This window comes from Ranitomeya variabilis, chromosome 8, assembly GCF_051348905.1.
Source record: "Ranitomeya variabilis isolate aRanVar5 chromosome 8, aRanVar5.hap1, whole genome shotgun sequence".
Classification (NCBI taxonomy): Eukaryota; Metazoa; Chordata; class Amphibia; order Anura; family Dendrobatidae; genus Ranitomeya; species Ranitomeya variabilis.
Genome location: NC_135239.1, coordinates 11,505,511 through 11,520,333, shown reverse-complemented (window position 1 = coordinate 11,520,333; position 14,823 = coordinate 11,505,511). Strand labels below are relative to the sequence as shown.

General features: G+C 47.9%; 1 protein-coding gene across 2 annotated transcripts in view; it reads right to left on the bottom strand.

Moving 5' to 3' along the window:
- LOC143788284 (vitellogenin-1-like) overlaps window positions 1-14,823 on the bottom strand; it is a 112,326-nt gene that overhangs the window by 75,122 nt on the left and 22,381 nt on the right. Inside the window, exons 5-8 of one of the 2 annotated variants that reach the window (XM_077277825.1) lie at window positions 6,564-6,725; window positions 6,325-6,473; window positions 4,937-5,090; window positions 3,084-3,241 (exon numbers count right to left, since the gene is read on the bottom strand). In XM_077277825.1, coding sequence (XP_077133940.1) covers window positions 3,084-3,241; window positions 4,937-5,090; window positions 6,325-6,473; window positions 6,564-6,725 — 623 coding nt within the window. The remainder of the gene's footprint in view (window positions 1-3,083; window positions 3,242-4,936; window positions 5,091-6,324; window positions 6,474-6,563; window positions 6,726-14,823) is intronic. The other variant, XM_077277826.1, reaches the window with a different exon arrangement.

The following is a 14,823-nucleotide window of genomic DNA, read 5'->3' as shown; positions in this document are numbered from 1 at the left end:
TGCTCACTGTGGCCAGCGTTTTCTGCCACCTGTTGCAACAAAACAATCACTTCTGCAAGACAATTTTCTATAACATTAGTACCAAGAGTCATCATGGGATTACATTCTCGACGATCAATATCTACAATCACAATCCCTTGGGCTTTCAATTCCACCCGCCCCACTTTGATGGTGACCTCCTTATACCCCACTTGTGGCAATGGCTGACCATTACTGGCGATTATGGTGAAATCATCATCAGGGCCACGAGTAATATCAGCGTCCTCCCAATACCGTTTGTAGAGCACGTAAGGTATAGTCGTCACCTGAGACCCGGTGTCCAGCAAAGCATTCAAGGGGATTCCATCAATCACTACAGGGAGAACTGGTCGTCCTCCAATATACTTGGTTCTCCAATGCTGCGGGCCTGACCGTCCTACTCCTGGGGGTTGGCCCTTTGCCCCAGGGGTTGCTCGTTTAAAGGACAGTACCTTGCAAGATGGCCCACCTGGTGACAGCGGCGGCAGATGGGTCGTCCATCCTGGTGGAAGCGATCGTCGGGCCGGCTCCTGGTCGGCGGAGTCCTCCTCTGTCGCATCCAAGGGACATCCTCCGGGCTGGAAGCCAACTGGATCTTCTCTTTGGGGGCCTCCTGTAGGGACTGCACCGTCCGGGCCAGGGCAGCAACGCTCTTGGTTAGCTCTTGCATCTGGAGACGAAGTCCTGCAGGGGAGTCGTCCTCGAAGCTCTGGGCGTCGGCCTCCGCGGCAACTGGGGTATCCGATGCCACCTCCTGGTGGTATGTGAGAGCGGGGCGCCTGGGTGGTACTGCGCGGCTGGGCTGTCGCTCCTGCAATGCCTGGATAGCTTTATCTTTAAACTGCACAAAAGTCAAGTCTGGATTTTGCATGGCCAGAAAGTGCAATTGGCCCCGCTGGTGACTGCACAGGAGCCCCTCAATGAACCGCTCCTTCAGGATTTTATCTTCATCCTGCATGCTGCCGGGGTCACTCTGCTTAATGGCCCGCATCGCTTCCTGGAGATTAAGGGCATAGTCCCGCAAGCTATCCTGTGACTTTTGTTTGCATCCATAAAAAGTCAGTTTAATCTCTGTAGCAGTGCGAGTGTCAAAGGTGGCTTTAAGCTTGGCAAAAATCTGTTGTGCAGTTCCTTTATCCTCAGCGGGCCAGGATTTCGATTCCCTCAGAGCCGCCCCAAAGAGTTGGCCGGTTATCATATGGACCTTCTGGGGCTCGGTTAGGGGATAGAACTCGAGCAGGCTGCAGAGCCCTTCTTTAAAGTCAGTGAACGTATGCGCCTCCCCAGAGTATCGTGGGAGCCAGGCCGCTCCGGGCAGGTAGGGCATGGAGAAGGGCATTATGGCTTTTGCATTAGCGGCAGTGTCCGACTGGCTGATGGGGGCAGCGGGTTCTGCGGCAGTCAGTGGTGGTATTAGGGCCGCGGCTTCGCCCGCTGCGGGGACCGGAGCTGCCCCTGCGTCCGCGGCTGCGACCGCCACCTCCTCTCCTCCCGACTCGGACATGGCCGTCCCTTCCTCCCACTAACCTGCTGGAGGTTGGAGTTCCTCTTCCGGGATTGGCGCCTCACCGCGCTTTCCGTTCCGCGCTTCTTTTGGCTGATCCCGCCCACGTAGCTAAGGCTCCTCCCTCCGCGCGCGGCAATGGCGAATTTTTGGCGGCAAATGGCACAGCACAGTCTTTTTTAATAAAGTACAGTCCAAGCACAATAACTCACAGTTCCAAGGCACACATGACCTGATTCTTCAGGCTTAAGTAAATCCTGTTCGTGACGCCAAGTTGGAGCGCCCCCACACCGCCGCAGGGCCGAGGGGTACCCGGAGCCGGGCCTCTAGGTCTCAGTCCTGGGGTTGTCACGGTGGCTAGACCCGGTCCGTGGCCCTGTCTGTCAATGGGGGACGTCCGGTGCAATAAGTGGTGTGGTAACGGTGCAGGTCGCGGTAAATAACGAGGACACCAGTTTGCAGTCTCTTTACCTCTTTACTGAAGATGTTGGAGACCTCAGTCCAGAGCGCTGTTAACTGGGTTTTCAGAGACCGGCCGGTCCAACGACACATCAGGAGTTCTCCTCACAGGTGGGAATCAGTATCTACCTTCTAGCGCTGTGTGTTGTAGTTCTTCCCTGCTGAGCTCCCGGGATAGTCCTCACAACTGTTTCTTTCTGTCTCTACTGTTCGTTCTCCGTCCTCCAGGTGATATGGTAGGACGCGCCCGTATGACGGGGTAGGCCTGGAGTTCTTCCGGGACTCTAGAGTCGCCCCTCTCCCACAGCTGCCTCCGTTGTCTGCTTAGGTGTTAAGTGAGACAGCCAACCTGTAATTAGCTGTCCTGCCGTGGTTTGCAATGTACTTAAAGTCTCTTACTTGCTCGGCGTTCCGGCCACCGATTGTTTGCGCCTCAGCAAGGTGCTGCTTCTTTCAACAAAACCCCTGCTGGTATTCTCCTTGTCTGTATTCCCGTTGTTTGCTGGTTAGTTCTGCTCTGAGGAGTCTGCCAGGATCCCCATCCCTGACAGGTCCTCTCACTAGCTCTTCCCAGCTACTTCTCCCCGTCTTCCTGTCCAACCCCCAGTTTTACCAGAGTTGTGAGGAGTGGCCTACTAGATAGGACCACCCACCCTGGTGGCCGGAGTGTGAAGTGTGGTGAGAATGTACCTGGTCAGAGAAACTCCTTAGTGCAATCAGACGTACCATAGCTCCCCATAGTGGCGGAGCCACAGTACTGCAACAACCAGGACTCTGGGGTGCTGCAATGGCACCTTTGGATCAGCTCTAGTCTGCGCTGCATTGTCAATGGAGACTTGGGATTTGCCCAGGAAAAAGTTGGGGCGAAACTAAATTGTGGCTCCACTACCCATGGTCCCATAGGATATCTTTATGGGATAGAAGATCTTCTTTTCTACGTAGCATCACAAAAAGGAAAATTTCTCCAGGTCAAAATAGACGATCCGACCCAAGTGTGATCTCCGAGTCTTAACGGTCAATAGAACAACGCAGACATTCATCTCGCGAATGATGGCAGATTTCCCATCCATTTTACCCCACGGAGACAAACATTCTTCGTTACCTGTAATGAGTCCTTCCTGAAAACTGTTTCCAAAAGTTCACAAGGTTTTCATAGTTTGACAATCGCAATAGTTTCACCAACTCCACAAACTTCTCTGGCGACGCCTTAGATAAAGGTCCTACGTCGTGCTGCACTAGATGGTGCAGAAGTTCATTAATCTGCGAGGGAGAAGGGAAACTTGTTACAGTGTTGAATAGTCGTCATAGATAATATCAGTTACTTCTCTTATTACCCCCAGAAACACGTGTAAAGAGCAGAAGGATTATTGGGGGAGACGGCTGTCATCCTAGTGATAATTTAGGTGAGCAAAGTCTTAAGATGTCGTTGCTACACCGCGGTGTAACACAAGTGTATGTGACCCGAGGGTCCGCGACAAGCTGGGAGCAAACATTCTGACGCACTTGGAGTTCTTGCGACTCGCTAGTTTTAGTCAGCGCGTCCTCAGGGTCGTATTCACTTGTGATGGAGCAGCAACACCTTGCAGACTTTGGGTCAATGTGGCCTAAATGAAAAGGTAATTTCAAATCTCAGAAAGACAGAAGAGTCTGGGAGTATAAACTCATGAGGACCTTTGACACTCTCAGTGCAGGAATGAATGTGTCACATGGATTAGTGTCTTTTTACATCAATTAAGGAATTTGCTCCTCAGACCTTCTGGGGTCATCACAACATAGAACCAGACCCCAATCAGAGGACCATAAAACATTAAGACTTTCTTATCTATGAACTGTTCCAATATCTATGTCTATCCCTCTCACATAATGATAATTCTGCTTCACGCCACCTGTCTTATCTATTGCCTTATTTCACTCTGTGCTGTGTTGTATATAAATATGTGATTCTTCAGAATTTCTTTTAGTCTTTGCCTGATGAAGAGACCTGTGTAGTCTCGGAAGCTGCAATTTGTTACCATCTTCTCAGTTCGCCATTAACAGGTATCAACCACTGAGGACTCTCAATTCTAAATACTTGTCTATCCACTGGCTAACACGGTACCCAGATATATATCTTTCCTGTATCCTAATAAATGATTCTTGCATACGGCACGTTATGACGTTCTCACCTTATTTGCATTTATTTCTTTGCCCTGTTTATACAGTACATCCCCCCTCTGCTGAGTTGTTGACACTTTTTTTAGATATGTTCCTTTTTTTATATTTAATTAACAAAAGATTATAAAAAATTTTTTATGTGGTTCTTTGTCTTGGTTTGCAGGATCTATTCCTGATTTATTTGCCGGGAGACTTGTCTACGTTCTGATACCTTATATTTGTGCGCAGTTTTATTATTTGTGCTACTTTATTTGTATCATCAACGATCAGATTGGTCTTAAAAAAGGAGGAAAATAATTAGCTCAGTTGTACTTTTCATAATACTTCCAAATAATATTATGTATTAAGTATACACCTTTTCACATGGAATAAATGGCACTATAATAATAATAAATAATAATAATAATGATATAAGATTAAATGCCAGAAGCAATGCAACAAACATAGTGCCCATATAATAGTGCTGCACAGTAACAAAGTAATAACCTAATACCTGGATGGAAATGCGAGACCATCGACCCTTTTCGATGGAGATGGAAATTATTAATGGTGGAGGTCTCAGCATTTGCCCCGATGACTCGTAAAACCATGTATTAATATTTTTGTCAGAGTCAATCATTACCTTGATGTAATTAGATGGCGGTATTATTTTATTATGTCACATCTGAGAACCCAGACAAGCTGCCAGGACGCTTTACACGGGCGCCAATTATATCTATTTTATATGGAGGAAATGGCTTTCTATAATGCATAGTAGATGGGGACACAACGCAGCGTCACAATCTCCCGGCAGTCACGTACCTGGATCTCTGGGCTTTTTGTTCTTAACAAGTGAATAGGAGTTTGAATCAGTTTTCTCTCAAAGTGATAGCGCAGCGACTCTTTGGTAATATAGTCATTATTCTCCGGGGTCGAATGAATCTGCTCTTGAACTGCTTGTAACACAAGTCTCTGCCTGCGAACGGTAACAATGATATGAATCATGTGCGGTATTATATGGGAATTTGTACACCTTGAATAAAACAAGCTCCTCGGCTGCACAGTGGTGGATTGGATTCTTTGTTGCAGACCTTGTATTTTACATTTAAATATAGGTGTGCGCCTTATTCTTTGCCGCGATCTGGGGCAGGATTTATGCATAGAGCTTCACGCAGAATTAAGCTTAGATTTTGTTAAACTGGGTTACACTAAAATACGGGCACTTGGATGTTTTTTGCTTGAATTTATACGTTGTGGTTGGTCTCGAAGCTGCTTAACTCATTTACTATTGATTCATGTTCGGCAAAATGCTTAGTATTAAAGGGGTATTCCGAATGTCAATGGGCACAGGTGGACGACGGGACGTGCTTCCATAATCTCGGCCACTTCTGGTCACTGTAGGCACTAGAGAGAAGTACAAGAGATCTGCAGGACCCGTTGGTGGCTCATGGCCACCGGATCAGAGTCCTGAGAACCTCCTCCTACCTCTGTCTCCTCTGATATCATGTCTGGCATGACGTCGCGCTGTGCCTTCTAATCAGCTGAGACACTGAGGTGATGGGATTGCTGGCAGGTAGGAGAAGGTTTGCAGTGATGGACTACTGACGAGGCCACTGGACCAGGATCCGGCACAATATTTTGCCTGGGTTGTCCCATCTGCTCCATTATTTGGTATCCCTTTTCTATGCAGGGACACCCTCCATACATTATCTGCACCAGGGGTTGACACCGACAGAAGAGCCCCCGGAGCCAGGACAATGTATGGGTCCTTTGCAGTCCAATAGCGCCTCATAATGCCCAATATCACTTGATTAAAAGGTGGAAATGGGCCTCCTTAATAGTAAGACCTGTGTGCGGCAACACAGGTTGCAGAATAGTATGTACCCCCTGATCTGTAATGTTGGGGTCTCGGGGTAGAGCAACATCAGGCCCTTCTGTCCTACCTAGAATAACCCAGCACCATAATGGGCACCCAGTTTGCTTAGAGGGTAACGCTCTTAGTGACCTCCATGAAGGTCCAAACGCTGCTTTGACCAGTGACCACCGCTGATCATTGGGGGTCACAGCAGCCAGAACAAGCTGGCTAGATGACACTAGAATGGCAGGCTGTCTTACCCTACATTTTGGGGTGAAAAGCATCTCCTATGTCCCCCAAAAGCAGCAGATCTGGGGACCATCATTACCAGAATGTAACAGACTACAGACCATACCTCGCTTCAAACACCAAGGAGCCCTCGATTTCTTTAAATGGCGTGAACTGGTGGACTTCTCGCACCTCCGCCTCCAGTAATCGGCCGCCCATCTCCGTACCCTTCACCTTATAATTATAGGTAGCTGCCGCTCGGGAATTTTTGTTTCTCTCGAGGAAAAAGGTGAAAACACAAATATCATTAAAAAAAATAACAAAAGTAGGAAAAATACATGAGAAATGAAACCACCCCGATCCTACCTGCCTACAGCTGGGACAAGAGTGGAAGTAAGCGTCCCCGACGACCATCCGCTCCCGCTGCTCGCAGTCATTTAGGTCTGTGGATTTGGTGATCAGCAGTTGGTTCGCTCCTACGTCTTCTTGAATCAAGTAGTTGTTATAGCAGAAGCCTCCGATGCCGTTCTGCCAGAGGAAGGAATAAAAGGACATCAATGGCACAATGACACTAGAAATGTCCTGCTCATCAAAGATGTCGTCAATGTAGCTTCCCCCGAACCATGAACATACGAGGGCCGTAGGAATCCGTGTCAATTAGATTAATTGGTTAATTAGAGATTGATAAGTTGTACATTAATTCATGTGAAAAAATAAGTTTTGATGTTCAATATATTTTTATTTTTTAAAAATTTTTATTTTCCTAATTATTAGGTACTGTATATTGTGAAAAATGATGAAATATTGCCGTTTTCACTCCGTCCACTAAGTCTCATAATAAACTGGAATTTCTTGTTCAGTAGAAATCATGTCTTACCATGGATTTCATTATCATCACAGGCAAGATAAGTGACGGCTAATGAGTCCATCATTCACCAGGAAATGTCACAGCTCACCTCCTCCTCCTCCTGAACAATGACTGATAACATCTCTATATACAGTAGATAACACAGGATCCACCATTCACAATAGGTGATATCACAGCTCACCTCCTCCTCCTGTACAATGACTGATAACACCTCTATATACAGTAGATAACACAGGATCCACCAATCACAATAGATGATGTCACAGCTCACCTCCTCCTCCTGTACAATGACTGATAACACCTCTATATACAGTAGATAACACAGGATCCACCATTCACAATAGGTGATGTCACAGCTCACCTCCTCCTGTACAATGACTGATAACACCTCTATATACAATAGATAACACAGGATCCACCATTCACAATAGGTGATATCACAGCTCACCTCCTCCTCCTGTACAATGACTGATAACACCTCTATATACAGTAGATAACACAGGATCCACCAATCACAATAGGTGATGTCACAGCTCACCTCCTCCTCCTGTACAATGACTGATAACACCTCTATATACAGTAGATCACACAGGATCCACCATTCACAATAGGTGATGTCACAGCTCACCTCCTCCTCCTACTTTACAATGATTGATAACACCTCTATGTACCAAATGTCATATATTGTGACCTACACTGGGGAAGATTATAGTGAGTGCCGGGGTTCTGGAATCTGGGGGAGACCAATAGATCCCACTGGCCTATGAGAGAGCACAGAATGACATTCACATCCCAGCTCTAGGGATGAGCGGACCTTGGAAGTTCGGGTTCTGGTACCCAACCCAAACTTTAGTCCTGAACTTTTGATCTGGAGAAAAAGTCTCTATACAACAGAGAAGTTCATGTTTGGCATTTAGCACCGGACACAAACCGTCCGGTACGAACCCCGCACTTTTAAGTTTGGGTTCGCTCATCTCTACCCAGCTGTAAAATAGTCACGTCATGGTGCACAATGGCGCTGGCCACACTACTTGTCGGAGATTTCCTGTTACAGAATTGTCATGTATCCTTAGAACAACTATAAATGATACTTGTTTTACATAATGAAGTAGTTTAACCTTAATATAAAAGTGAAGGTCATAGTTAAAATGAAAAACTACAATAAGAAAAAACAGATCCAAAATAGTATTAAACCTAATGATGTCTGAAACTGTGGGCGATGCAGTTTGGAAATTGAAGAGTTAAGAAACTTTACAGCCAAGGTTACCGGTCTGAACTGACCCCCTGTGTCCCCACAGAATACCGAATTCTTTATTGTTCATGAAAAAGCAGCTCTAGCGGATCGTCAGTGTGGACAGGATTGGAGAGTTTCGCCTTAGGCCTAGAAGCCAGAGCCCCTGGCAAGTGCAATTTCAATGGGGCAGTCATAACTGGGCCTCCCCCCGGGGATAAGGCACAGGATATCCTTGAACATTGGATGGAATATTGAGTCCCTTTTGTCTGAATTTCGAGACTACGTGAAGCTGTGGGCTGTTTGCTAATAAACTATGAATACAAAAAGTTCCAGTATCCATCCATTAACTACATGCCCTGGTGTCACGGTACCAGATGGTCCGTATCAGTACTGGACCCCAGGATATGCATTCTAAGAGCTGATCGTTTAACAAGTGAGGATACGGAGCTCCCCGAATGGACTCAGATTTGTTACTATTCTAATAAGTCATTTCACCTTCTTGTAAACGTGAAAGTCAGAGATAAAAGCAAAAACAAACAAAAAAGCAACTAAAAAAATAAAACAGAACCTAAATATTAACAAACCCTAATAATATGTAACAATGAAGGTGATAACGTTTGCAAATTCAAGAGTTAAAAAAACTTTACGTTTGTACAACTTTGGCCATGTTATTGTGATATGTCAGAACTTTAATCTGTGGATTTCTTCATCTGGGGAGATGGGAGCGAGACGTGGAGATGCAGTGAGTGAAGCGTGGAGAATCAGGGAGCAAGGTGGGGAGAGGCAAGGAATGAGGCGTGGAGAGGCAGGGAGCGAGGCATGGAGAGGCAGGGAACGAGGCATGGAGAGGCAGGGAACGAGGTGTAGAGAGGCATGGAGCGAGGCATGGAGAGGCAGGGAACGAGGCATGGAGAGGCAGGGAACGAGGTGTAGAGAGGCATGGAGCGAGGCATGGAGAGGCAGAGAACGAGGCATGCAGAGGCAGGGAACGAGGCATGGAGAGGCAGGGAACGAGGCGTAGAGAGGCCATGGAGCGAGGCATGGAGAGGCAGAGAACGAGGCATGCAGAGGCAGGGAACGAGGCATGGAGAGGCAGGGAACGAGGCGTAGAGAGGCATGGAGCGAGGCATGGAGAAGCAGGGAACAAAGCATGGAGAGGTAGGGAGCAAGGCATGCAGAGGCAGGGAGCAAAACATGGAGAGGCAGGGAGCGAGGCATAGAGAGGCATGGAGTGAGGCACGGAGAGGCAAGGAGCAAAGCATGGCGAGGTAGGGAGCGAGGCATGCAGAGGCAGGGAGCAAAGCATGGAGAGGTAGGGAACGAGGCGTAGAGAGGCATGGAGCGAGGCATGGAGAGGCATGGAACGAGACATGCAGAGGCAGGGAATGAGGCGTGGAGAGTCAGGGAGCGAGGCATGCAGAGGAAGGGAGCAAAGCTTGGAGAGACAGGGAACGAGGCTTAGAGAGGCATGGAGCGAGGCATGGAGAGGCAGGGAACGAGGCATGCAGAGGCAGGGAATGAGGCGTGGAGAGTCAGGGAGCGAGGCATGCAGAGGAAGGGAGCAAAGCTTGGAGAGACAGGGAACGAGGCTTAGAGAGGCATGGAGCGAGGCATGGAGAGGCAGGGAACGAGGCATGCAGAGGCAGGGAACGAGGCGTGGAGAGTCGGGGAGCGAGGCATGCAGAGGCAGGGAATAAAGCATGGAGAGGTAGGGAGCGAGGCATGCAGAGGCAGGGAGCAAAGCATGGAGAGGTAGGGGGCGAGGCATGCAGACGCAGGGAGCGAGGCGTAGAGAGGCATGGAGCGAGGCATGGAGAAGCAGGGAACAAAGCATGGAGAGGTAGGGAGCAAGGCATGCAGAGGCTGGGAGCAAAACATGGAGAGGCAGGGAGCGAGGCATAGAGAGGCATGGAGTGAGGCACAGAGAGGCAAGGAGCAAAGCAGGGAGAGGTAGAGAGCGAGGCATGCAGAGGCAGGGAGCAAAGCATGGAGAGGTAGGGAGCGAGGCATGCAGAGGCAGGGAGCGAGGCATGGAGAGGCATGGAACGAGACATGCAGAGGCAGGGAATGAGGCGTGGAGAGTCAGGGAGCGAGGCATGCAGAGGAAGGGAGCAAAGTTTGGAGAGACAGGGAACGAGGCTTAGAGAGGCATGGAGCGAGGCATGGAGAGGCAGGGAACGAGGCATGCAGAGGCAGGGAATGAGGCGTGTAGAGTCAGGGAGCGAGGCATGCAGAGGAAGGGAGCAAAGCTTGGCGAGACAGGGAACGAGGCTTAGAGAGGCATGGAGCGAGGCATGGAGAGGCAGGGAACGAGGCATGCAGAGGCAGGGAACGAGGCATGGAGAGGTAGGGAGCGAGGCATGCAGAGGCAGGGAGCAAAGCATGGAGAGGTAGGGAGCGAGGCATGCAGACGCAGGGAGCGAGGCGTAGAGAGGCATGGAGCGAGGCATGGAGAAGCAGGGAACAAAGCATGGAGAGGTAGGGAGCGAGGCATGCAGAGGCAGGGAGCAAAGCATGGAGAGGTAGGGAGCGAGGCATGCAGAGGCAGGGAGCGAGGCATGGAGAGGCATGGAACGAGACATGCAGAGGCAGGGAATGAGGCGCGGAGAGTCAGGGAGCGAGGCATGCAGAGGAAGGGAGCAAAGTTTGGAGAGACAGGGAACGAGGCTTAGAGAGGCATGGAGTGAGGCATGGAGAGGCAGGGAACGAGACATGCAGAGGCAGGGAATGAGGCGTGGAGAGTCAGGGAGCGAGGCATGCAGAGGAAGGGAGCAAAGCTTGGCGAGACAGGGAACGAGGCTTAGAGAGGCATGGAGCGAGGCATGGAGAGGCAGGGAACGAGGCATGCAGAGCTAGGGAACGAGGCGTGGAGAGTCGGGGAGCGAGGCATGCAGAGGCAGGGAATAAAGCATGGAGAGGTAAGGAGCGAGGCATGCAGACGCAGGGAGCGAGGCATAGAGAGGCATGGAGCGAGGCATGGAGAAGCAGGGAACAAAGCATGGAGAGGTAGGGAGCAAGGCATGCAGAGGCAGGGAGCAAAACATGGAGAGGCAGGGAGCGAGGCATAGAGAGGCATGGAGTGAGGCACGGAGAGGCAAGGAGCAAAGCATGGAGAGGTAGGGAGCGAGGCATGCAGAGGCAGGGAGCAAAGCATGGAGAGGTAGGGAGCGAGGCATGCAGAGGCAGGGAGCGAGGCGTAGAGAGGCATGGAGCGAGGCATGCAGAGGCAGGGAGCAAAGCATGGAGAGGCAGGGAGCAAAGCATGGAGAGGTAGGGAACGAGGCATGGAGAGTCAGGGAGCGAGGCATGCAGAGGCAGGGAGCAAAGCATGGAGAGTCAGGGAGCGAGGCATGCAGAGGCAGGGATGGAGGCGTGGGGAGGCAGGGAGTGGAGGGGAAGGGATATGGCTTCCGTGTAAAGGGATGTGGCTACTGTCAAAAATTGTTTGAGGGGCACCAAGTGGTTTCCTCTCCCAAATGCTTGACTTGAAAATTTGGTAAGTTTGCCCTTTCTTTCTTATCAGTGTTTCTCAGTCCTCCATGGACTGATTGATGTACGGATGATCCGGTCTATTAGTTCTTAGCAGAGCCGATCAGAAAAGGAGAAGGAAACTCACTATAGAGTAGCGTGCATGGGTGTGGGGTAGGCACTGGGCAACCAAATGAATGATTGTCCACCAACTGTCCATACCTCTAAATCTGAACATCAATGGCCAAGAGTGGTTGCCACATTGTGAACACTATGTCTCCAGCACCTAGAAAACATTATGCATTCTCTTTTAAGTAGTGGTGCAGATGGGTGACATGGCGGCTGTGAGGCTAGAGTCACTTGGCCTCTACTGGGGACTGTCCGGGTAGGACATGATGGAGAGGAATGTAGGTTGGTGCCGCAGCAGGGGCTTGGTGTGTACATTTACATAAGGAGAGGCATTTTGGAATAATGTGACCCTTTCTGTTTTGTGAGATTCCCTTGTGTAACCAGAGACTGCCAAAGTTTCCCAAAAATGGATCTAGCCTGAACTATAATTGCAGAGAATCTGAGTTGTACTGGAGAAGAGCAGATCTGTAGCTGGAGACTCCACTGGGTCGTCTGAGGTGGACGAAGAGTCTCCCCCCATACTGACCATGAGGCCAGGTGGGCGCAGAACACGGCCTCCCCAAACTGCCGACAGAGAAGCCCGAGTGACGCTGACCATAAGGATTACTCCAATAAGCTGCAGTGTCCTGGTGATCTGTCATCCTGCAGAAGTGCAGCTAGGGGCTAATACAGACGTGTACGATTTACATTCACATGGACTTTTATTACAGGTTAACTGCAGAAAAAAACAATTGCGGTATTTTTATATAAACCACTGCATGTTCACTTCACTGCACGGATTGTTACGATTATTAAATATCTCTTAGTTATTACTGATTTGTGATGTTTATTCCAAAAATCCATTTATCGTAATTGGTTTTGTACCGTTACATTTTAGTCAATATTTCATCTTCCTTTTTTTACCTGCAATTTACTGGCATAAAGAAAAGTATCTGCATAGACACAAAAGCGTTATACCTGTAACTAAGTGAATACTGATCGGGTTTATGGGAGAGAATATTTCCTCATGCACAAAGATGAAGCCTGTGGCTCACTCCATGTTTCTGCCTCTCATGCCAATAGTCATGGATGTGAGTCATAGAAGTAACTAATTACAAGAAGAAGTTGAGCATTATATGATGGAAAGGATCAGTCTGTGTATGATTGGAAGGAACCCTGCGAAATGATGAGAAGAAACTCTTCCTCAATGAGAAAGATCCCTCCATTAATGATTGGTAGGAACGCTCCCTTAATTATTAGATGGGACCCTCCCTTAATGATCAGAAGGATCCTCTCTTAATGATTGGAAGGATTCCTCCATTAATGATGAGAAGGATCCTCCTATAATGATGAGAAGGATCCTCTCTTAATGATTGTAAGGAACCCTCCATTAATCATGAGAAGGATCCCTCCATTAATGATAAGGAACCCTCCTATAATGATGAGAAGGATCCTCTCTTAATAATTGGAAAGATTCCTCCATTAATGATGAGAAGGATCCTGTCTTAATAATTGGAAGGATTCCTCCTTTAATGATGAAAAGGATCCTCTCTTATTAATTGGAAGGATTCCTCCATTAATGATGAGAAGGATCCTCTCTTAATGATTTGAAGGATTCCTCCATTAATGATGAGAAGGATACTCTCTTAATGATGAGAAGGAACCCTCTCTTAATGATTGGAAGGAACCCTCCATTAATGATGAGAAGGAACCCTTCCTTTATCCTTTATCATTGAATGAAAATCTTTTTGTAAAATGAGAAAACGCAGCAGCACCACGTGTGATAAAGAACAAAGGACTCCAACTCAGCAGAGAGCAACAAATGCTTTTCAGATCATCACCAATCCGGACTGGGCAGGTGATGTGTCCCCTCCTGCTTCATCCACTATTCCTCCGGACCACGCGCCACATTTGCCCCCTTAGCTGCCTACACGTTACAATGCTCGGCGTTTCTGTTTTCCAAACTCCCAATCATTCATGACTGCGGACATAGCTTGGTTACATAAATAAGTGACTTCACGTCCGCCATTCACTCCACCGGATCAAGGTTTCCACTTTGATATCTCCCACCTGTATTTGTGCTACAATCTGTTTCTAACATCACAGCGTCTTTGTAGTTTTTTGAGTTCTTTTGTCCATGTATTATACTTCATTTACAATATCCCAACTCCATTCTGTTACTTTTAAGGACCAGAACACACAACGCTCTATTCAGCCATCTACTGCGTATCTCATCGTGGTGTCCTTGTGAATTCTTCAATAAGATTCTCCATCTTTTATTAGTGAGGAAACACAATGTTAGTGAGATCTGTACTTTGAACCAAATACAAAGCCACCTGTAAATGTAATTATGAAGAAGAGAGATTCGTGAAGTATCTCAGAATAGAGCTCTGTGCATAATGATATGTTGCTTGATTAATTTTTACTTGTTTCTACCTGTCAACTCTTCAGATATAATCATTCAAAAATGTTGGATTTTTACGCAAAAAGTTTTTTCTTTGGCAGTCAAAAACTCCCCAAAACAAAGTACTCCTTTCACCATGGAAGTATGGTTTATGTATGAGCATGATCCCAATGGAGAGGTACAACCTGCAGGCAACTGTTGTTACCAATGGTGTCACCACCTCATTGCTAACAAGGTTCTCAGAAGGAGATATCATTCAGCGTTGGTAATTGTTTGGTGGACGAGTGTGACGGAGAGTCCAAAAATAACTGTTTGCGTTGGGGATCTAAAAAATAAAGCATCCATTTTGAGGCCTGGTAAATGCCGCTATTAGGAGCCTGAGAAATCATGTCAGAGAACCGTGTGAAAATGAACCATGTTTGGGAGCCATGTAGTAATTTTCTGTAAGCCAAGAAGAAGCAGATCTTGCCTAAAAGTGCAGGATCAAAGCGTCTGTACTGGAGATGGAAGAACAAGGAAAATGTTTAACCATAAATCACTAGGT